The sequence below is a fragment of the Miniopterus natalensis genome, chromosome 15 (assembly GCF_054644295.1).
Source record: "Miniopterus natalensis isolate mMinNat1 chromosome 15, mMinNat1.hap1, whole genome shotgun sequence".
Taxonomy (NCBI): domain Eukaryota; kingdom Metazoa; phylum Chordata; class Mammalia; order Chiroptera; family Miniopteridae; genus Miniopterus; species Miniopterus natalensis.
This window is the reverse complement of record NC_142095.1, coordinates 47333868-47358721: the sequence shown is the minus strand read 5'-3', so window position 1 is coordinate 47358721 and position 24854 is coordinate 47333868. Positions and strand designations below refer to the sequence as shown.

Sequence of the window (24854 nt, the reverse complement as noted above, 5' to 3'; positions counted from 1 at the left end):
GTCTCTGGTGTTCGAGGAGACTTTTGGACAAGTCTGCTGCTCCTCCCAGTGACTCAGGCACATTCTGTCCTTAGAGGCCCACAAACATGATGCACAGCAGGAGACGGATCTCCATGGATCCCATTTCTCCCGCCTCCCATGGCTGGCAGGGAAGGCAGGAGCAGGTTCAGTCCCCAAGCACCTCAGGAGTCAAATTCGCAACTTTAGAATAATGAAGGAAATACAAAGTGTTACTGGGGATGTATATTGGGGAGTCATTCTTTAAAACCTTCCCACAGCCATGCGCCTATTGTTCAAGATGTTCGTCATGGCATTGCTGATAAAAAACTGCAAAGAACCCCTCTGGTTACACACATTCTGGTACAGGATCCACACAAGGGGGAAACTGCTGAGGCGGCGGCAGGCGGGACGTACCAACGCACTGCCACAGCGCGTCCTAACAGTCCAGCCTGGAGCAGCATGTGTGATGCAGCTGTGTGTGAGACAAACGTGGCAGGAAGGGGCTGTGGACTGTCCCTGCCCGTATTTCTGTAATAAATGAACTTTTTTAAACCAAGAGTTTATAATTTTGTTTTTCTGCTTACAAAATTAATAATCAGTGGAAGTGGATTCACTAGTGAAAAGGTCAGGTCTAGGGAAGGAAACTGGAAATGGTCAGGTTATGCCAACAGCAGTTCATCTGTCCATACATGGGGACGCCCCCGATACGTTAAGGTGGCTCATGGAGCACAGGGAAGGAGCCTCCTGCCCAGGCCGCGCCGCCAGGCTGCTTCCTCTGCACAGAAAGTGCATTTTCGGGTAGTGTTAGGGGCATCTTATTTTAATTAGCTAAGGATTTAAATCATTAATTAAAATACTACTGATAAAATCAGAACTCCTTTTTCTTGTGTAGAAATAGCCATGGAAATTATATAGAAGATCAAAATACACTTGTAGGAAAAAAAGTTCATCTCAGCATCGTGCAGATTGTTTTTGTATGAGGTGGTCAGTGAGGACAAACTCATAAATTACCACCTTGAGGCCATGGTGTCCTGGCCTGAGCAGCAGTCACCTCCCTGCCCTGCCCTCCAGAGGGCCCAGATGGGGCTGGGAGACCATCGTGATGGCCACAAAGTCTCCCCCTGCTCCCTCCAAACTGACTTCACTCTAAAGCCAGTGTTTGGGTTCAGCTTTTGCTGCTAATGAGCTCAGCTGCTCCTGGCAAGAGGCAGATGGAAGCAGTTTATGGTTTCACCAGATGACAGTCGAATTGTTTAACATAATTACAGCTTTAAAAAGAGTAATTTGTACAGTGAGTGCCCCAACCAAACTCGGAGGCAGAGCCTTGGACAGAGCAGGGCTGTCTGGAGTGAGCACAGCCGAAGGAGATAGCAGACTGGGACGTGCAGCAGAGTGGCGCACGGACACCCACGGCGTGGCAGCTACTGCACAGACAGCAAACCGAGGCCGACAAGCCAGCTGATGGACAGAAGAAAAGCAGGAAGGAGCACTGTGGGGTGAGCAGCTTCCCAGTGGCTTTCCAGCTACTGGGCCAGATGAGCATGCAGTGCAGTAGTCTTATTTTGGAGACACCAAATGTGAGCCAGGACTTGGAATGAACCAACCCAAGAGAACAAACTATCACCCTTTACTCCATGAGATGTCAGCACCGCCCCACCGTGACGTGGACCCTGACTCGGCTGGGCAGCCTGAGGGCCTGGTGACACTGGCAGGTGCATGCAGGGTGGCGGGAGGAGCCAGCGGCCGCTGTGTGTGTGGAAACCAGACAGAGGAAGCAACCGAGACACCTTCAGGGCTGAGAATGTCTACGACCCTCATCAGAACAGCTGCACGTATTTGTAGGGGTTTTTGCTGCTTTTGCCTGCTTTTGGTTACAATTCTTTAGACAAATTATTTGTTGTCTTTTATCACACTAACAGGAAGCTAATGAAAACTGTCATTCTTTAAGTGACAAGCTTGGCTGCCTGCAATATGCTGCGAAGGACCATGCTGGGCACACAGCAGACCTTGCTTTACTACCTTTTGTTTTATTGCACTTCACAGATGTTGCATTTTTTACAAATTGAAGGCAAGACCCTCCACCAGCAAAAATATTGTGGCCTTATTGTGATACTCGCTTGACCACAGTGGTCTGGACCGGAACCCGCCTCGCCGAAGTATGTCTACACTAACAAGAGCCCAAGACTTAGGAGATAAGCAAAACTCCGAGCTGCTTTCCAGGCCAACTGTGGGGACAGAGACAGGCCCTTCGCGCATCAGACACCGCCCTCTGCCTGGACCCACACTACCTGGTTACGTGGTAGCATCAGGTGCACATCACACCAGGCCAAGGAAAATTCAGTGTCAATCACCTACTCAGGGGAATCCCTTCTCCACAAGCTCTCAGCGGCCGCGGTTTTGCCAATCAAGTCAGGTGTCACCTACATATCGCCCCTTTCTCGAGAAGGCAGGTGGGCTGCAGCTTACCACCAAATCCACAGAGCTAAGGTCAAGAGCAGAGGTTTGACCAAGACTTGCCACAGAATCTAGTGTGAAATACACTGAAATGAATGAGTGAAATTCGGCAGCTTGACTCCATCACCTAAAAAGCTACTGAGTGCTCGCCTCTGTGTAAGCTCAAAACTGGGACAGTGGGAATGTTTTACCTGCGACTAGTAAGCTGCTCTAGACCTCACCTTCCCCTCACACTGTCTTTGTTCGGGGAGGAATTGGCGTGCAAATCAATGTGCCTCGGCTGAGCAACCAGGCCCCACTTCCTCCCAGTGCACTGGCCACAGTGGCCACCACTCTGCCCTTCCCCTGCTCCAGAGTTCCTTTCTGATAAACCCAGTGGTCTCAAAATCCTGACGTCCTTCAGACAAGTGGCATCTATCTATCAGCTGCTACTTTCCACACAACCATCCACTGCCACCTGCTTTCCAAACTGCCAGCTGGAATTCTGAAGAGGATGGGACTATCCTCCTGCCATTGTCTTACCTGGGACCTGACCAGCAGGCTAAACAGTCCCCAGACTATCCACTGGCTGAAACACAAACCTGCTGAGTGCTCACAAAACCACAATCAAATCAGTGAACAACACAGCACCACCCCCTCTGCGTCCATCCACGCTAGCCTCCCTGTCACTGGGCTCAGCCTTGACCCCCCTCTAAAGGTGGCCACTGCTTTGCTGTCTCAAGAAAATCCCTGATAGATGATTCCAAAGAGAAAATCGTAATTTCGAGTATCTGTACAGATCCCAGCATTCAGACAGCTTTATAGGTTTATGTTGTATGAGCAATGCTGAAATAACAGAAGAGAGCTCCTGAGGATCTGATGCTAAAGGTCCGAGGCACTCAGCTGCTGACAGTGCGTTGTCAGGCATTTCGCACGTTCACAGTAACCTGTTGCTAGTAATAGTTAAAAGTACCCGGACCACAAATGCTTCTTCTGACAGGGCCACCCTCAGTCCCTTGGCTCCCGCCTTACAGAACTGGAAGCCCACCCTCCCAGTGCTGCAGCCCAGAGCGAGCACCTCACGCCCAGATGGGTGAGGCTGGGAGTGACCTGGCTGGAACACGGCATCACTGCGATGGCACAATATTCTTTCACATAAGCAAAACCCAATGCAATGTTCTACCCAATATAAACAGACCCCAACCAGGGCATAAGCAGAAGACAGGAAAAGTGTGTGTCCCGCCCCGGCTAAAGGAGGGCAGCGGTGGAGAGGAAGGTGGCGGAGGCTCCTCCTTGTCCTTACCCTGGCAGCCCCCGTGTCCGCCAGACCCCGTGCAGGGCAGACAGGACATTCCCACTGGCGGTGCTGGAACCGGCCTGCAAAGAGGACAGAGAGAGCCATTACCGTATGAAAGTCCCCAACCTACACATACTCTCAGATGCACGGCTCCCTACTGCCCTCACCTGGGGCAGGTTCAAACAGATGGGGAGTTTCGGGGGAGCCAGGACCCCTGGACTGCGCTGGACCAGCAGCGCTGACGCCCCTGCTGCTGCGCGGGTGTCTCCTCACCACACGGGGCAGGGCTCCCCCGGGCAACTCACGTGCAGCCCCCGGGCAGGAGGACCTCTGGAGGCTGCGTCAGGCCTCAGAGAACGGGGAACAGTCAGTGTAGGTGGTGCCTTGTGAAACGCACCTGTGGAGCTAATAACCGCACTTAATAGAGGGGACCACGTCCAATTTAAAACACTGATGCTCTCGGGTCTGGCCTTGTCGGCCTAAACACTAACATACTGGAGTCCAGCCCTTACGTGTCCCCCATTCCCACAAGGGCACGGCTATTTTTTATTGTTTTCGCCCAGATATGTTATATGTGTTGGCCCAGACTTCATTCCCTGAAGTCTGTAACTTTTTTAAAAAACATTTTTTCTTTTTAATGAAAAATTTTTAACAATTCTGACAACTGTCCTAATTCACCGTTATGGCCAAGCATCTAGCTCACCTGCTGCCTGGCATGAAGTCAACTCCGAGCCTCAGGTCTGTCACCAGGAAAAACAGGTCATCTGAATGCAATGTGACCAGGCAGAGGTCCTGCCAGCCCTGCTGCCTACAGATTGCAGTTGAAATGATGTTAAAAGTGGAATGCTGTACAGACACTGGCCACGGTGACAGTGGTGGACACTGTTTTGCCAACGTCAGTTTCATTTGTGGTTCCACAGGAAGCGTACGGCTGCTGTCACAGGGAAGTATCTCCCACTGTTATTCACTGTGTACATACAGCCCCAGTGCCGGCAAATGGGAGCTTCAATAGTGTGTGTGTTATTGTACCACTTACCTTTGCCAACATGATTCTTGTTTTTGCCACATCCAGGGGCGTGGTGACGGCAGCTGCAAATCCACCTGTGTGTATAAAACCCCCAGCACAGGACTGTTTACTGTATTGCACAGTATTTTATAATTTCTACTTTCTAATCCCTCATAACTCTGCCCAAATCACTCCTTTATCATTGTGTCCGACTGGTTCAAGAACAGGACGCGGACATGAGAACATGTACCCACAGGTCACCGCCTCCGTGGGGAAGCCACGTTGCGTGGACACGGGGAAGAGGCCCCACAGGACGTGCTCTCCCGGGGAGCAGGGGACAGGCCTGTGTGGCCGCACGGCCGTGCCTGGGACAGACGCCTGCTGCGTGACTGCAGCGGGCCGGGCCTCTGCGGCCGCTGCTTCCATCTGACTCCAGAATGCTCCTGTCTTTTCTGCTCTGAGGCAAAGTGGGCAAACAAACCCATATCACGGTGAGGATTTTTGGTGTAAATGGCTGGATGCTTCGAGTTACAAACGTTTAAAGAGTAAAGCTCTCCGCATCTCCAGGTCTGATAAGAGGCCAGCTGGAGGAACGTTTCTAAGGTCCCTCCGCAGCCGGCTGGTTAGTCTCGAGCTACCGGGCGTTCCTGCCGCTTCCCTCCCACCTCCTCTCCCACGCAATCCGACTGCCCCGGGGACTTTCTAAACATCCGCACATTTCAAAGGGGTCCGTGTCTTCTGACAGAGCAATTGGAACTTTTTTAAAAAAAAACAGAAACCGCAGTAAATGGTGCCAATATTCTATTTAATGATACAAAGCTGTATTTTAAACCTCAGGAGGCCCTACAGAGGTGAAACAATGAAGGACTTTCCCGGGTGAAGCAGGCCGCTCGTAGGAGGGTGAGCAGAGCACGTGTGTGAAGGGGAGTCCAGAAATAGCACCTCTCCCCCTCCCAGTTTTGTGGCACGTGGACAAGAAGCCATTTGATCTCTGCCAAATATCTTTCTAAATAAGTTGCTGAAGAAAGATCATTACACAGAACCTTCTCCATTTGGTAACTCGGAGACACTGACTTTTTAAAGACGTGCCCATTTATGCTTCTATGTTCCATTTTTGGTTTCCCACAAATGATACATTTAGGGCTAAAGAGGATCCATACCATGAGTGAGTCTCCTTTTTTAAGCCATGTTTGTGTTATGAACATGTGAAGCATTTTCCTCCAGATCCAAAAGCTGCCTGACATCGAGAAACTTGGCTGAACTTCAAGTATTTTAAGGTTTTGTGGACCCAGTCCTGAAATCCTACAATTTTAATTTTTTAAACCATATATTCTGCACTACGAGAGTAAATAGACTTTAATTAAAGAACAGGGTCCAGAAGGGCTTCACATCATTAACAGGAAAAGCCCAAGGAAGAAAAGACAGTGAACCTGTGCATCCTGACCTTTACTGGCTGCAGGGCTTGGCCTGAAGAAGCTCCTTCAAGAGCCAGAGAGACCCAGCTTCCCTCCCTGCTCCCAGCTGGCTGGCCTGAGGTAAAGGACCGCAGGAGACAGCACTCCGGTCACCCCAGGCGACAGGCAGAAAACAAGCTCAGAGAGCTGAAATCATAGGCTGTTTTCCTCAATGCAGAGCTGAGACTTGAACTTTTTTGTCTGGCTCCAGACCCTGAGCTTCTGGCTACTGGGTCTTCCAGTGGCCCGTTTTCATCTATTACATGCAGGCAGCAATAAGGCCCAGGGATTAAATGAGTCTGGGCAAGGTGTCTAGAGTGGTCCTCGCTCACACTAGTGCTCAAAGTAATGAGCTCCTGTCTGGCTGGGCAGAGGTGTAAGGTTTTTTCCTCATATCTCCAGCCCAGCACACACAGTAGGGACTCAAAGATGCTTCCTGGGTGCCCTGGACATGTGTCTGTCATTTTTACAAACAAGATTTCAACTTGTCCTCTAAAAGGGGGGAAGTTCCAAGCCACGATTTGTGCTTGGTTTGTATCTGGACAGTGCCCGTCCCAGGCACCATCGGAGGCGCTGTCAGAGACTGCTTGATCTCATTTGCGTTTTGCACGCTTGCCAGGGACACAGATAACGTGTATCTTAGCTCTTTCATGACATAATGACTGATATTGGACATTAAAATTTATCCGACTGTTAAACTCAGAAGTGCATACAGCATTTTTCTTGTTTGAAAATGTTCAAACTGTCCTCAAACAACTAAAACGACTTAAAAGTTGGCAAGGACACCTGTCCTGTCTGACCACTCAAGCTTTATGAGTCACCTATGTTGAAAAGTATTTGCCTTCTAATAAATCGGGATACTGCAAGTCAAGCTTGTGTTGGCCATTAGCAAACATTCCCTGTTCCTTGACTGTGGATGCCTGCAGTATTTTCTTGAGAGATTTCTGTTTCACCGAAGTAATATGAAGAGACGTTAAAGACAAAACACATATGCTTAAATAGGTCTTCATTTTACTACCATGAGGAAAACGGTATTTTATGAAAGTTACTAATAAATCAATTTGAGTATCTTCAAGTATCAGATTGCCCTAACTCACAGGCCTCACAATGTTTTATGAGGCTGCAGGAAGGACTTGGGAAGGTCATGTAATAGAAAAACTGGTCACACAGGGAGGGGCAGGGGACCGGCACGCCCAGTTACATTTTACCTGAGGGAACTGTAAAGTGCTGGTTGTAACGACACGGACACGCTGACATGCTGGCCAGCAAACAGTTCTTGCTACAGCAACTGCAGGCTGCCGTAGTGCTCAGGTCCCAGGGACCGTATCTCTGGGCTGCGCTGCAGTCAGGCTCTGCCTGGATGTTAGAACTGCTTTCAGAGCAGACGGGGAACTAGATGTTGTAAATGTGATTGCTGAGCTCTCTAGACAAAGGGGCCACCTTCCCAGGACAGGTGGAGCTGTTGCCTCCCAGCAGCAGCTGTGAATGTGGAGGGGCAGCAGGGACAGCTGCCAGTCATGGTCCCTGCAGGTCCCTCTCCCCACAGCCTGGGAACAGGAGGAGGGTCTTCAGACCCCTCTTCTGCATAATCTCCAGTGTCCCCGGCGGTAGGGCTTCAACATCAAATGTGTTGCTTTAAAGAGTGTGTTGGGCCTTATCATTTTTACCCCGATAACCCTTCACCTTATTCTAGAATTTCAAGCCATGGGAAGATATGTGTCTGTCTGAGTATCCATATCTGTATCTCTGTCACTCTCAGAGAATGTAAATAGGTGTTAATTATGAGAAACTGATCAAAGAACAGTAAAATAGCAATGATCACTCTCGTAGCAAATGTCACAATTACTTAGGCTGAATTATGACCTTACGTTTGGACGTTAACTTGAGGCGAGGAAGTTGGCAAAGTCCTTTTGCTTCCTAGTTTAACCCCTGACCAGAAGCCAAGGGAGGTGCTGGGCATGACAAGCCATCAACACCTCCAATCTCAAGGGCCATTTTTGGATATTTGTGCCAAGCAGTTAAGAAATGAGCACGGGCACAGCAGAGTGCGGGGACACCCAGACCGTGGGTCAGGCACGAGGACCGAGAAATCCGACTTCCGCTCTGAGGGAAGCTTTATCGCTGCCATCGTGGCCACCTAGGCGGAGTCTGGAAGTGTGGCGGTCAGCCATCAGGTCTGAAAGGAGCTGCCCGGGATGGCAGGCGGTGGTGCATCTCTCTGCAGTGTCTCATGCACAAGCCTTACACCTCACAGTGCCGCAACAAACCTTACAGGTCGCTCTTCTACAGTCTGGAGTATGTTCAAATGAAGCTTATCTTTCAGAAGATAAAGCAGTAACCTAATTCATCAGGATCAACACTGTACCAAGTAAAATTTCAGAACAAAGGGGATATAAACAAGAAAGGTATTTAATCTTTTGCTAAATATACATGGATCTGACAATGGATCTTTACAGACCTTGAATAAACTCCTTCACCTATCAGAACCTCAACTGAAAAAATTAGATGATTGTGTTAGAGGAGATGACTGTATAGTAACTTTATTAATACTATTCTTTCAATGCAACTGAAATTATTGTGAAGATAATTTCTCATTTTGGGGTGCTGGTTGTTTTTATTGAAATAGTAATAATGCCTTGTATCTGTTCAGTTTTATCAGTTATGAAGTACTAATACACGCTACAGTGCAGTAACCCCTTTAGGAAGGGAGGGTTACTTCTCTGTCACAGTGAGGAATGGTGCTTACAAAGGCCCCAAGCCTCATTCCTTAGGGGAAACATGGAGACTTGACAACTTTCGTAAGTCCAGCCAGATGGCCTGCACAAATGTGTGGCTCGAAAACCCATCCCTGCTCACGTCAAAGCTCTGTTGTCACTGGACACGGCGAGCTACAGGATCCCATGATCAGTAGGCCTCTGATAAAAAGTTTATTTCCCCTTTCTGACTAATCTAAGTGCTTACTGCCTATTACAAAGCATTATTCAGAAAAAGGAACTGTAAAGAATGCAAATTTCCTTAATAGAAACAATATGTCTGTAAGCAAATCTTTGAATCAGCTACTTGAGGAATGGGACCAGAAAACAGGTTCTACATAAGGAGGTTTCATGATGTTGCTAACTGTAAAAAGTGGCCTTTCCTATCCAGGACAACCACGTTTCCATAATAATGCTCACTTTGTCCCAAGGCCCAGGAGGGAGTCAACAGCAATGCACATTTCCCAGGTAGGGACCGGGGATAGACACTGGCCCTCTGGAAAATGAATCTCGACCACCTACTCATTTAACACAGCTAATGACTGTGCCATGTGGAAACAATTACCATCACCACCACCGTGAGCTGGCTTCCTGTCTACAGGCAACACTCCCATTTTTGATGATCAATACAAGTCAAGTGGGCCCAATTATTAATTAAGAATCCAATAAAACACATTTTGTTTTCCTAATCATTACAACAAAGCACCCAATCCAACAACCATTAAGAAAATTGAAAAAATAAATTTTTTCTAACAATGTTGACATCTAAACTTACGTATCAACTTACTACTGGCTTCACAGCTAAACCAGCAATTCACAGCTTTCTGGCAAACCTCCACTTCGACTTATTTCAACTATAATTCTAATTTACCTTTATTTGCAACAACAAAATACATTTATCTCAGAATGTTAAACCTACCGCTTATTAAATTCCATGAAGCACTTAAGTCCTCATTAGAACATTCCTGGAAAATTCACGTGACATCATGGATGACAGTATTGCATATTGTCACTGTGCTCTCAGTTTAATGCCTAGAAAATGCCCAGATGTTTCGATCTCCCTCTTTTCTACATAGAGCAGCTTCGCCTCCAGTAACTCTGGAGCTGCCTCTGCTCTCCTGACACCAGTTAATCTGCGGTGCTGTCAAAGATGTCACACAAACCGTGAATCACCGCCTGCTGCAGGGTCCGCGTAAACCCCACGGCGCGGCCCAGGGAGACAGCTGCACCGGCAGCCCTCGCCCACAGCCAGGCTCGTCCCCACAGGACTTGACAAATCATCTTTCAGATGGTCCCCGGGCCTGAGTGAAGGCTTTAATAAAGATAAAAGGAAAAGAAAATTTGTCAAAAACAAATTGGTTGTCTTTCAAGCGGATACCTTTTTAGGTTTTTCTTTTCCCTAAGACACTTTCTTTCTCAAACAACTAGTGGAACTCTTTTCATCTAAACAATCTGGAATTTCTAAAGAATGTTGTTTTTGCATAGTTAATATTTTCACATTCCCCCCCCTTTGGTCTTTCCCAGTATAATATAATCCTTTGCACCTGCAAAAGCTCCACAGACTGCTGACTGCCAAGAATCCACCACATGATCCTGCCTCCAGGACCAGAGGGCCTGTGTTTAAGGAGAAAGAAAAAAACAAGTTATTAAATATTTGAATTTATCGCAACCTCCTGTTGGTGAGCTCTAGGGATGGGAACTTAAGTGAGAAGCTATTTTGGTGGCATTCCTCACTTATGACATAAGTGATTTTCCCAAGGACTTAACTGCATTCTAAAATAAGTCAAAGAAACAGGGGTGATGTCTACATTCGAGTGCTCAAAGGAAATGATTTTCAGGGCATAAGTATGATATACAAACACATATACTCACCCACTGTGCACATGTGTAAATTAAAATAAAGATACATCTTTAAGACAATATAACACTGTAAATATTTCTCATATAATTCTGAACATATAAACACCATAATTCACAAATTAGTCCAGAGCAGTGTATGCCAAAATTCTTCAGTTCTTTTAATCTTTATCCATGTTGCATGTTTGAAGGATGCTGATTCTGTTATTTAAGTATTAACTCAAAATTTGTCAAGACAATGGCTTGTATTGTTCATGAAGTTGAGGTTTATACAATTAGATACCATGCCGAGTCCGAAAGTAGGCGAAGTGAAATGATGACCACGGCATGGTGCCCCGCTCACCAAGCACTTACGGTCCAGGAGACAAGACACAGTCACAAGGAACCGCGAACAGCGCTGAGTCAGGCCCGGTCTAAGCTCTGAGCACAGACTAAAACCCACGGTCCTCGCGACAGCCCCGAGAGTCGGGTCCTGTTGGCCTTACCTTTACCTGGGCTTTCTAACAGTAGAGCCTGCTCGCGCTCGCTCTCTCTCTCCCCCTTTTTAGCTTTACTGAGGTATAAGTGATTTCCAATAAACCACACATATTTAAAGTATGCCACTTGCTAAGTCCTGACACACGCATGCACATGGAATCACTGCCACAATTAAGACAGTGAGCCTATTCACCACCCCAGAGTTTTCTGTAATTCCTCATCAGCTCCCACACAATAGAATTTTTCTGTCACTCTAGTTTGCTTTATCTAGAATTTTATATGGATAAATTATACATTCATTTTTTAAAACCTGGATTCTTTCCTTCAGAATTTTTGTGAGTCGTCCATTCCTGTTGAAATGGTAATATTCCACAGTGTAGATACACCATCTGTTTATGCATGCACCTGCTGACGGACATTTGGGACTTTTCCACGTTTTTCACTATTAGAAATAGAGCTGCTATGAACATTTATGTACATGCCTTTATATGGACACATGCCTTCATTTCTCTTGTGGAAAAACCTAAGTGTGACACAGCTGGACCACGTGGCAGGTATATGTTTAACTTTTTAAGAAACTTCCAAACTGTTTTCCAAAGCGGTTGTACCATTTACATTCTAACCAGTTCCAGTCTCTCCATATCCTTCCAAACACTTGGCATTGTCAGCACTTGTTAATTTTTATCATTCCAATAGGTGTGCAGCAGTATTTCGTTGGGCTTTTCATCTGTATTTCCCTAATGACTGATGATGTTGAGGTTTTTTTCATGTACTTTCTTCCATCCATATATTTCCTTAACTGTCTGTCCAAATGTTTTGCACATTTTCACTGGGTTCTCTGTTCTCTTAATTATTTAGTTTTGAGAGTTCTTTATATATTCTAGATAAAAGTCACTTGCAAATGTTTTTCTTATCTGTGGCTTGTCTTTTCATTCTCTTAACTGCATCTATCAATAAACAAAAGTCTTTAATTTTGGTGAAGTCCAAATTATCCTTCTACGGATCTTGCTTTTGGTGACACACTCAAGAAATCTTGGCCTAACTCAGGTCACAAAAATTTTTTCACCTGCTTCCCCCTGAAATGTTATGTCTTTGGGTTTTACACTTAGACCATTCACCGTTTTGAGTTAATTTTTAGTATGTTGCAGGTATGGACTGAAGTTCTTTGGTTTTGTTTTTCATATGGGTATTTAATTGTTCCAGCAACTGGAAAAGACTATCCTTTCTCCAATGAACTGCCTCCTCACTGTTGTCAAAAGTCAACTGTCCTATTTTGAGGAAAAAAAAAAAGAAAAATCAATTGTCCATCTGCGTATGTGCCTATTTCTGGACTGTTCTGCTCTAATCCACACATCCATCTTGATACCACTGCGATACTTTGTTGACGACTACAGGTCTATAATAAATCTTGAAATCAGGTAGTGCGAGTTCTCCAACTCCATTCTTTTTCCAAGTTGCTCTGACTATTCTAAGTTCTTTGCACTTTCGTATGAATTTTAGAATCAGTTTATCAATTTCTACAAAATACCTTGCTGAGATTTTCATCTGACTTGCTTTGAACCTACAGATCATTTTGGAGAAAATGGAGGTATTAACAAAACTGAATTTTCTGACCCATAAACATGGTCGTTTTCTACACTTACTTAAGCCTCCATTGTTTTCTCTCAACAGTGTTTTGTAGTTTTCAATATATAGGTCTTGTGCTTGTATTGTCAGATTTATCTTTAAGTAGTTCATATGTTTTGATGTGACTGTAAATAGTTTATTAATCTCAGTTTCTGAATTTTTGTATACTGCGCTTGTATCCAGCAACACTGCTAAACTTACCAGCTCTAACAGCTTCTTTGTAGATTGCATCAAATTTTCTGTTATCAATGATCATATTGTCTATGAATAAAGACAGTTCTTTTTCTTGCCAATTGGATTATTGCCTTTTATTTCTTTTTCTTGCCTTACTGCACTGGGTAGGACCTCTAGCATAATGGCATGTGTTGCAATAATTATGACAAATATTAGAAAAAACTCTTAAATATATTAATTATAATAGAATAGTGTAATGACCTACTGATGATGGCATGACATTTTTATAACCAAATATACCACAACTGGAAAGAAGAAAAGCAAAGTCAGTACTAATGTCCTACTCTTAATACTTTCCCACTGAAAATGCACCTGTAAGGTTGAGAGGGTTGCTCCAGAAACGGACATGTAGGACCCTGTTTATTTTGTCAACTTTAACTTTTTTGTGTAATTTACTGGTTTTATTTTATTTTCTTTTTACTCTTTGATCCCTGTCACCAATAACTCTCATCCCCCATCCTCTGTCTCTGGCAACCACCAATCTCTTTTCTGTATGTATGAGCTTTTTTTTTTTTTTAAAGGTTACACATATAAGAGATCACACAGTATTTGTCTTTCTCTGTCTGACTTACTTCAATTAGCATAATGCCTTCGAGGTCCGTCCGTGTTGTCGCAAATGGCAAGATTTTGTTCTGTTTAATAGCTGAACAATGCTCCATTGTGTGCCTACACCACAATTCCTTTATCCACTCATTCACTGACGGACACTTAGGTTGTTTCCATATCTTAGATATTGTAAATAATGCGGCAATGAACACAAAGGTGCAGATCTCCTTTTGAGTTAGTTTTGTTTCTTTTGTATAAATACCCACTGGACCACATGGTAGGTAGTTCTATTTTGAATTTTTGAAGAACCCGCAAACCATTTTCCACAGTGGCTACACCAATTTATATCTCACCAAGAGCGCACAAGGGTTCCCTCTTCTCCATATACTTGCCAACACAAGTCATTTCTTGTCTTTTTTATATTCCTTGTATTTTTTTTATAATAGTCATTCTAACAGGTGTGAGGTGATCTCGTTGTGGGTTTGATTTGCATTTCCCTGATTAATGATGTTGAGCATCTTCTCATGTACCTGTTGGCCATCTGTATTCTTTGGGAAAATGTCTATGCAGATCTTTTGCCCATTTTAAAATTGGATTGTTTGGGGGGTTTTCTGCTATTGAGTTGTGTGAGTTACGTATTTTCGATATTAGCCCCTTATCAGACATATGATTTGAAAATATTTTCCCCCAGTCAGTAGGCTGTCTTTTCATTTTGTTGGTTTCCTTTGCTGTGCAGAAGTCTTTCAGTTTGACGCAGTCTCACTTATTTACTGTTGCTTTTGCATTTGGTCTCAGAGTCAAAATATCGTGGCCAAGACCAACGCCAAGGAGATTACTGCCTATGTCTTCTTCTAGGAGTTTTATGGTTTTAGGTCTTAGTTCAAGTCATTTAATCCATTTTAAGTTAATTTTTGTGTACGGTGTAAAACAGTATTCAAGTTTCAGTGTTTTACATGTGGCCATCCAGTTTTCCCAACACCATTTATTGAAAAAACTGTCCTTCCCCTATTGTACAGCCTCAGTTCCTTAGCTATAAACTAATTGACCACATATGTATGGGTTTATTTCTGGACTGTCTATTCCGTTCCATTGATCTTTGTGTCTGTTTTTACACCAATACCAGGGAACAACTTTTCTTAACTATTAGACACCTGGCTATGTAAACTACCTAATAAATCAGATATACAATAATGTGTGGTGTCAGACTCTAATAATTTTTTTCCACCTAATGGATGAGAATGGTTCCTTGAAAAGTGTATTTATTAAGTTCAATGGACTAAGAGTGCAGCTATCAAATAGATATTTGCAACTTTACTTATGGAAGTAGGTAAGCTTAAAGTTTTATTAAAAATAGCTTTCTAAAGATAGTCTTGCCTATAAGTGCAGTCCTTGGTATTTCTTTAGTAAATGAGCTTATACTTGCACATATATGTGCTTTTGTAGCAAACATTTTCTCCAGAGGTCTCTTACAAGCACTGGAGGTGCATAAGAAACAAGAGTAGAGCAACATCTTCTCCTTTTAAGGAAGCAGAATGTGTATTTTACCAGGCTAACTCCATTACTTACTTTGCTGACTTTTTAGAAAGGGTTTCTGGTGATGACTACGGTCATCTTCAGTTAATCTAGTGGTATCTTCCAGGGTTCTAAAGAGCAGAAGTTTCCTCCAGATAGACCCAAAGTACTAATAATAATGCTGAGTTTATAAGCAATAATAAAGAATAAATAACAAGATGTGAATTACATGTCATACAAGAATAAACAATTGAAGATACTATGTAATCCATAAATTCAACATTTACTGAGTACCCACTAAGTGTCAGCCACTACACAGTCAGGTCTAATATCTAATGGGGGTACAGAGGGAGCAGAGGAGGGCTATGACAGAGAGAAGGGGGTGCGGAGAAGGCTTCACAGGGGTGCCTGCTGTAATCTAGGGGAAAAACAAATTGGTTGTCAGGGGGGAAAATACTTAATCAAAACAGACTCAGATGGTTGAAGACAAACTTTAAAAACAGAATCTCTATAGATAAGCTTAATTTTCCACTATCACCAGCCAGAATAATTTTGTCTAAGAACATAAAAAATTTCATATTTGAAAAGGATACTAATAAATATCTTTTAAAAAAACCCAAAATCTCTAGAATCACTTGGTTTAGAATCAAGTGAGAAGCTTCAGTGGCAAACAAAGAGCTTGACAAAAATAACGATTATAACAGCAACCACAATAAACACTCACATGAACTTACTATGTCCCAGGCACTGAACACTTTATATACAGTGACTCGGGGAACCCTAACCACAGCCGAGGAGTGTGCCACTCACCCTCATTTTACAGACAAGGAAGTGAAGTAACCAAGTGTAAACAGGCAGTGAGCACAGAACTGGGGCTGAGCGAGCGCGTCTCGTACAGACGTGGGTCTATAAGCGATAGTTGTCTTGACAGCAAATAGAAGGGAGTTTATAAGACACTTCACTTACATATATGGACCATACTTTTTACTGGAATATTACTAAAATATTCGAGTGGATGAACAAACAGTGTGAATGCCTAAAACAACTTGCTTTAAATAACATGAGTTTGTTTTTTTAAATGAGGAATTGTCCAAGAACAGAAACTCTGGAAAATATATTGAGAACAAGCTAAAAAAATGAATGTTATGCCCAAATGATTCATTTGAGAACAACTTTAAATTCATTAAACACCACCAGCAATATCAAGAAGAACCTGACTGGTAAAAAGTGCTGTGTATGAACCTGTATTTTGAAACCACACGTATGTGGAGGGTCAGAGGACTGTAATCAACAAAAACTGGCTGGAAAGGCAGAAAGGTTACTCACTGGGGTTGTAAATGTTATGATTTTCAAATAATTTAAGACTAGATTGGGAAGTGGAATAAAAATACAGTGTAGACAACAGTATCAATGATTACTGTGGACGATATTAGCTACCACTTGCTGAGTACCTAGCATATGCCAGGCACTATGCTAAAGAATTTACATTTGTCATTTAATTTTTAAAAGTGTGTATTATTATCCACAAACAGAGGTGTGGGCAGGTGCTAAGAGGTGTTAAGTAACTTGCCTGAGGTCACACAGAGAGTAAGTGGGGGAGCTGGAGCTGGTGTTCAGTTTCCCCCAAAGCCCAGCGTCTTGTAGACAGAACAGTGTCCATGCCACATTCAAAACTACCATACACAGCTCGACCTCAGTGCAGCTACATTATAATATGCAAGTTAGTAAATGAAATATTTTGATGTCAACAAAAGTTGTTTAAATAATGTGGGTTTGTAATGGAGAATTTTTAAGGGCCTATCTGAACACCAGAAATTCTTAAATTGCCATAATTTCTCAACTTAAATAAGTTATTTCCATTGCCAAAGAGGTCTAATGCCCATTCCTGTGGAGGCAGGTAAATGACCAGGGGCGCGGTGAGGGGTGGAGAGTGGGCCCACATGAGAAGAATCGTATGATGGAAGCTGTGCACCAAAAGATGTATGAATAAAAAAACAGGGGCGCTATTTGCTTAGTTATCACTTCAGTGTCCTGTTTCCTTCTCTTTTCAACTAAAAAATAAATTTTTTATATGAATTCATGAACTTGTGTTCGTATCTCATGTAAATGAGAGATTTCAGGTTGAAGGGATGAGGCTGGTAGTCAGAAGCTCTTAATTTTGCTTGTGTGTGTGTCTGTTTTTTGTTTTCTCTTTTGACTGGGAATGTCAACTGCCAGGGACGACAGACAGGGACGATCATGGCAGAGCCGCAAGACCCTAGGTCTCAGAGCCACGTCCGGCGCTCACTGTCCTGTCCTCAGCGTTGCCTGGTGTCTGGCTCATAGCTTAGTTTCTAAGAGCTCACAAATATAGAAGATTTCATTTCAAAGTAATGTTAGTCTTACAAAATGGCTGCAAAAATAGGAGAGCTCCCATATACCTTTCGCCCAGCTCCCCCTAGTGCTGACACCTTCTTTAACCACAGTTCTGTGCGGCGGGCAGAACAGAAGGTCGGAGTAGGTACGACCTTGCGTGAGTCTCACCACACCGCTGCTTTAAACCTCAGGTCTGTGGTTTTCAAACATCAGCCTGTTTTTTTTTCACTGATTGATATTTCTAGTATCCATTAGGATACTGTGAGACCAAATCCTGAATGTTAGTGGTATCACCACAAAACAATCGGGTGTTCTGATCTCCTTGCTCCCTGCTCAGGCCTCTCTGGGGGGGAGCCGCAGGGTGCAATCCGGCCGCCCTCGCCCCCCGGGTACAGCTGTCAGCCCGATTCCCTCAGGACAGAGCGCAGACGACAGGCTCAGGGCTGCGAGGCAGCCAGAGGCTGACGCTGGGGCGGGAGTTTCCATCAAGGATGGAGAGTGGAAAGGGAGGCCTCTTTTTTTCAGTTCCAAACACCCACCGGAACGTGCATCACTGTCTTATGAATGAATAAAGAGTGAGTGTGTGGGCATTAGGACAGGGAAACTCAAATCTGGGGCGGCTTCATCTCTGCTCAAAAGTGGTGATGCGTCCCCATCGCGCAGGCCTGTGAGGCTTACCAAATGCCTTCTGTGCTACGAGGAGGGGGGCGTGTACCCAACCATCTGCTCAGTTCCAAATGAGTCAGCCCCATGGTAATTCAGTAAAGACCACAGGAGGAAAGCGCTCTGTGCAGGTCTCACTGCCGTCACCTGCCACCAGCCTCCTGTGACACAGTCAGGACGCGGACAGGACGGTCCGTGCTGATCAGGGCCTCGTGCGGCTGTGGCACATACACTTTAAAAACAGGGCAACGTCTGCCTGAAGTTTTATATTCAACTCAGTGGAAGATCTCTCTGTGAAGTACTCACATACCAATATGTTTTAAAAAGAGTTTTCTGAAGAAAAGTTTTAAACTGAAAACAATATAAAGTGCAACTGGGACCCCTGATGAAGCTTTCCCTCTGCCACGCAGCGGCTCTAGCAGTATCCTCAGTGCTAACAGGCTAAAACAGATTCTCCTGTAGCACTAGGTCCATAATTAAAATCAGATACACCTAACTGACCGCTACAGAGCATCTAAAACACACAGGCTAATTTTGGTTATTACGGCACCTGGGTTGAAACTATGCTAAGATGTATACATAGCACCAACTTTGTGTGGGCTGATTTGTACTTTTTTGTTTGTTAAACTGTATTTTGGTTCAATACTTATCTTTAGATAAGTAAGGTGGTAACCATAATAAGAATTTGTAAGAAAGTCTTTAATGAATGACTGCTGGTAATTAAGGGAAAAAACTAATTTATTATTATTCTTGAGCAAAAGCAAGGGCTCAAACGCTGAGTTTGCTCAGTAATATTTAGGTTTTACAGCTAGAAAGTAATATTTTGGGGTACGTGTGGCTAGGTTTTCCTGCAGGGGTATTTATTCCGCTTTGGGGCTCTCTGAGCCTCCTGGGTCTATGGTTTGATATCTTATTGGTCTGGAGTAGGGACAAAAGGTCCTGTTCACATTAACAGTATTTAAATATTTCACTGAGTAACAGTTACAACAAAATTCATTATTGTAACTGATGTTCATGATGTTGGTGGTGAAACAACAAAAAAAGGTGTGATTATTTTAACCCTTCCACCTGCAAAGGCAGGCCTAGCTTGCTATGTTCAAATATGGACCAATCTTGAGTTTTTTATAAAAAATTGTTAAAATGAAGGAATTGAGGGACTGGCACTGACAAATCCCATTGATCTAGAAACAGGTACACCGACAAGCCTCTATCCACAATGGCACCAAAAAAGATAACTAATGAGACACTTGCTTTCACTAACCTACACGAGCTCTCTCGTCTCCCTGACTCTAGGAGAGACCCGCATTCCCTCATCGCTGGGCCACAGGCCTGCCGGGTGCCCTGTGCAAAGGCGGCAGCCAGTCTTCACAGCCAGATGAAGGCCTGCGGTGCGCGTGGTGGTGGATAATTCTGCCCTCGTGTGAACGAGGGAGGAAGACCTGGCCAAACATCATCATCCCAAACTTCACTCTTGGCTCAGAAGAGAACCACAGGGCTCAGGAGTGGCGAATGGCTCCCCCAAGGGCCCCGGCTCCTGAGCTGGGGGGGCTCCTGGTAGGGGCCCAGGCTGTGTTAGCCTCGCGGGAGCGAGGGCTGCGAGGCCAGAGCCGCACCTACTCTATCACGCTGCGCATTCAAGCCAAACGTACTAAACAAACACCCAAAATGCTCGAGTAACCAGGAAGCAAGGCTAAAGGACAAGCAAAAATAAAGCTAACCCCTTTTTTCCCATTTTTCAAAGGTTACATAATATAAATCCAAAAATGGGTCCCTTGAAATCAAATACTGGCAGCGTTTTAAACTGCCAAAGAACTGGGAATCGTTCTAGGCTTTACCAGGTGCTTTCCAATACACACGTATGTTTCATGATCTAATTAAAAGAAAGTGGTCAACTTCCCTCTTCCGTCACACTCTCAGCCAAAAACGCCAGGATGATTCATCAGGGGGTTTTCTGATTGATCACACTTATCTCATTTTAGTCACAGCCTTGTGTAAGTGGGAAAGAAATGCTTAAAGGAAAGAAGACCAAAGAGGAAAGAAGACCAAAGACAAAAACGTGCTTTTTATTGTTTTTGACGAAGGACCCTACCCCTGGCGCTCGGAGCTGTGGCACTCCTGAGGGCCTTCGACATGACGCCCAGCTGAAAGAAACAGAACCTGCAGGGATCTGGACGGTGCTGTCGCTTCGGCTCCACGCTGGGGCTACAGGCAGGGTGCCTGTCCTGGGCCCACAGGTCTGCGTGTGGAGCTGGGACAGGTGTCAGGGCTCAGAAGCAACCGTCCACGCCGTCCCCTCAGGCCTTGGTTAGCATGACCCTTCTTCAGACTCAGTTCTGTCATCTCTTCACCACCTGTCTTTACCTTTAATTGGCCAAACTATCAAATGTAAGCATTTTCTAAACATTGTGTTTACTAACTGAGTCTGACCTAAAAGGAGGAGCGATTTTATATTTTTCCAGTCCTCACATTCCTTGTATGGATCTCTCCCCCTCAGCAGCCCTGGAGACAGGAAAATCTTACCCATACTTTTATAAATTGAATGAAAGGACACCTGGGACTCTAATATCTTTTCCTTTTCATGAAGTATCCCATATTTTCCAGGATGCAAATTAAGAATTCAAATGTTCTTGTAGTGTTTGAATTGTTAAAAGATGCCGGCTTCATTCTGCTAAAACCCTGATCGGTATCTGAGACTCTGACTTCATTGGTGCTCTGGACACGTGATAAATACTTTGCTCTTATTTTCAGTTGTTTTCTTCCATATTAACAAGTTACATTTAATTTAGAGCACAAGCTTGGTGCAGTGGAAATCATACACACATTTTTACTCATTTCCTTCTCAATCTTTTGTGCGCCTTTACAGGAATCTGTCCTGACAGAACCTGTCTGCACAGACACCGTTCTCCCAGCCTCCTGACGTGTACGTGGAGACCTGAGCATGGAGCATCTTCCGAGTTACTGTTATCTTGTCCATATTACTAAAGGCTGGTAGAATCTTGTGGGTGGGATGGTGAGTGGCATTTTAACAATTAATAAAATAGCAATCAACAATAATGAAAAATTTATTAACTCTTCAACTTGAAAACATGGCTTTTATAAGGTACTGGATGTTTAAAATATTTATAAAATGTAAATGAAAAATCTAATTATTGTATACACTGTACTACAATTTAAATGATAACCTCCTGGTCCCTGATTTCTATTACAAAGCAATGATTTCATCTTAGAAAATCATCACCATAATGCTAATCTTACATGACCAAACTGGTTTTATTTTCATTTTGTTTCTAAGTTGCATCTGAGCTTCAAGCTTGCATTTCTACTAGTTACTGCTTTGTAACGCTATAACACCTTGTGGGGAGAAGCAAAACTGTTTAGACCTAACAGCATCCTTCCCAATGCTTTACACTGTACTGTGCACTGATGTTGAATAACCAGACCATAGAAAAAACTGACATTCTTACAAGAAATTTTATCATATCCCTTCAAAGTATGCTATTGTTTATGTAAAGCTCAGTAAGAGTAAACCTCTATGTCACAGCTTTGAACATACTTCTAAAGAAACTAATTAGAAATAAAAGTTAATGTCTACACTTATCCAACTTTGCACTGAACTTGAAAAAGAATGCTAACCTTCAAACCATTAGTAAATAGTTACGAACCCTGCTGTGTAAAAGACAGACCATAAGGAATATAAACATAAATATAAACAATCAGAGGACAAAGTTCCTTCCTCCAATAAGCAAAGGCCCACGAGGAATTAAACAAAACACATGGAAGAATGTGTCTGGCTCCACTCATCACTATAAACTCTTCATGCTCCCTACGGTGGGTCCTGGAGAGTGGACTCGCGGAGTGAGCACTTCAGTCCCTTCCTGCTGCTGCAGAACCAGGCGGGTCGGGAGAGCCAGTCTAGGAAATATTGTGGCCCAGGTTTTTAAGTTTTATGTCATCAAGTTAAGAAATCAACACAATTTGTAAAAACACCTTAAATAAGCTGATGTGATATAATATGACCGCAACTTTTTAGCAAAATTTGAGCATATGAAACAGCAAAAACATTATTAAAGACATGACGTGCTGTGTGCAGAGATATGAGAAAAAATGATTAAGGACATAAACTCTGGAGTCAACTCTTGGGTTCACTTGGCTGTGCCCCTTAATATTAATATCCCACAGCCTTGGGCAAGGCACTCAAACCCTTCAGTTTCCACAGCTACAAAATGAAGACCAAACAGTACTTACTTCACAGAACCGTCATGAAGATTAACAGCAGATAATCCATGGAAAGTGGTTATTACAGCACCTGGCACTTTGTAACTTTAAGAAATGCTAGGTATTCCAGTTGTTTTTATGACTACAGTTACCATGAACAATGTTAACATAGTAAAAGAGTGCTAGACAGGAAACAGAGGGCCTGGGTTACCAGAGGAAGGACCTCTCTGAGCCAGGTTCCCGTTTAGTGGGAGAACCACGAGGCTGACCTCCCTGTGTTGTGTGATGTGAACGAGACACCAGCGAACATACAACTGACCCTTGAACAACAGGGGTTTGGACTGTGCAGGTCCACTTATATGTGGGGTTTTTTCAATAAATATACAGCCGACCCTCCACAGCCCTGGGCTTCCCATTCACAGATTCAACCAAACCACAGATCGAAAACAGTATTTTCAATCCATGTACACGAAGGGTGAACTTAAGTTAAATGCAGAGACTCAACTCTGTGGGTCGGTGCCCCTGGTCCCGTGCTGTGCTTGGCCCAGTGCCTGGCATAGAGCATCTGCTCAACATGCATCCAATTTAAAAAAAAAGTTTTTTTAATATATCTTATTGATTTCAGAGAGAGGAAGGGAGAGGGAGAGAGAGAGAAAAACATCAATGATGAGAGAGTTGTCACTGATTGGCTGCCTCCTGCACGCCCCCGACTGGGGATCAAGCCCGTTGCAACCCGGGCATGTGCCCTGACCAGGAATCGAACCGCAATCTCCTGGATCCTAGGTTGATGCTCAACTGCTGAGCCACGCCCAGCCGGGCAAGACACATTCAATTATTTGTAAGTATTCAGGTGACGATACGTGTATAACTAAATAAACTTTTATTAAACTGCTAGGGAGGAAATAAGCAGGCGCTGTGATTACTGAGAAGGGGAGAAGGGAAGTTCCTACTGTGAAGAGGAGTGGACAGGGATGCCTTCTGGGTCATATGACCTGAGATCTGGGTAAAGACAAAGAGCTGGACGTGAGAAAAGCCTGGGGAAGAGCTAGAAGGAAAGCTCAATGAAGGAGGGACTTTTGTCAATCTCTTCAACTCTGTGTCTCCAGACCCTAGAAAATGCCCAGCCCACAGTAGGCATTCAGTAATGTGATGCAGAATTAATGAATAAAGTATATTTCTGGCAGAAAGCACAACAAATGCAAAGGCCCTGGGGTCAGTGCTAGCTTGGTGTGTTAAAAAACAACAGAGGGAAGGCCCACAGGGCTCAGTGTAGTAGTGGACACGCTGTGGCTGGAGTGCGGCAGGTGGGTGGCCTGGGATACGTTCAGTGAGGCAGGAGGGGTCCGGTGACAGAGGATCCTGTCAGCCATAGTTTAAACTCAACTGTATTTATCTTTCAAAGGGATGTCGCCTAAGGGCTTTGGCAGAGAATAGTATGATCCGGTTTATTTCTTTAAAAGATCACTGGGGCTGCTGTGAAGAGAGGATGATTTAGAGAAGCAAGAATGGAACCAGGAGCCCATCCGAGAGGCCGAGGAATCGATTTGAGCAGGAGAGCTGGAGGCTTCTACCCGAACAGTGACTCACTTGGGTTGGGGGTGAGGGTGAGGGTGAAGGAAGGGAGAACTGTGGAGTAACTCAGGGCTCCACGTCAGCAGCCACGACGTCTGTGCTCCTCACTGAGGGGCACGCGGCCAGGCGCCAGGAGCTCGGCTCTGAGCTGGCTCCCAGACACTGAGCTCGGCAGAAACTCAGGGGCACCCACGCGGAGCGGCACACGTGCCGTCGTCCAGGGAGACGCCATGGACGGGTCTTTATTGGGCAATAAGAGACATGCACTCTCTCCTGTCCCTCTTCTTGTTGGGCTGCCTGAAGGTTCCAAACGCAACATAAATCATAACGAACAACTGTCTTCCCAGAAGTTCTGGGTGTGACAATCTACTCCTCTTACTTGCCCTCCTCTTTAGGGTATCTAGTTCCCTTTTATCTACAGTCTTTTTTGTAAGTATATGTACTATTTTAACATATGTAAGAACTGAGGCAGTGCAGTGACCTGATTTGGGGGGTCCGGCAGACTGGCGTGATCTGGGGGTGGGTGCCTCTGGTGGGAGCTCCCCAGGGCATTAGCTACGCCTCCTCTTTGCAGGGCAGTGTCCAGCTCACAGCAGGCAGTACCTACAGTACACGTATGTGCACTGTGTGTGTCACTCATCTGTAAATGAAAGGGGTTGAGGCCTTGTTCGAATACAGTAAGGCTTCATTCTAAGATGTTTAAACACAATATGGTGCAGGATGAAATACCAACATGCAGTATAGACGAATGCTAGTTAGTAAGGGCAAATCTTCAGATCCTGGATTAAAGGACTTCAGGCACAGGAGGAAAAAAAAAACCGCACTGGCTTTAAAAGATGCCTGTGTTTGGACCT

The 24854-nt window shown here is 44.4% G+C and overlaps 1 protein-coding gene across 1 annotated transcript in view; it reads right to left on the bottom strand.

Annotated features, from left to right (window-relative positions):
- SLC25A26 (solute carrier family 25 member 26) overlaps positions 1 to 24854 on the bottom strand; it is a 111052-nt gene that overhangs the window by 1099 nt on the left and 85099 nt on the right. The window contains exons 7-9 of the mRNA XM_016223102.2: positions 10488 to 10557; positions 4767 to 4831; positions 3737 to 3810 (exon numbers count right to left, since the gene is read on the bottom strand). Of these exons, the coding sequence (XP_016078588.1) occupies positions 3737 to 3810; positions 4767 to 4831; positions 10488 to 10557 (209 nt within the window). The remainder of the gene's footprint in view (positions 1 to 3736; positions 3811 to 4766; positions 4832 to 10487; positions 10558 to 24854) is intronic.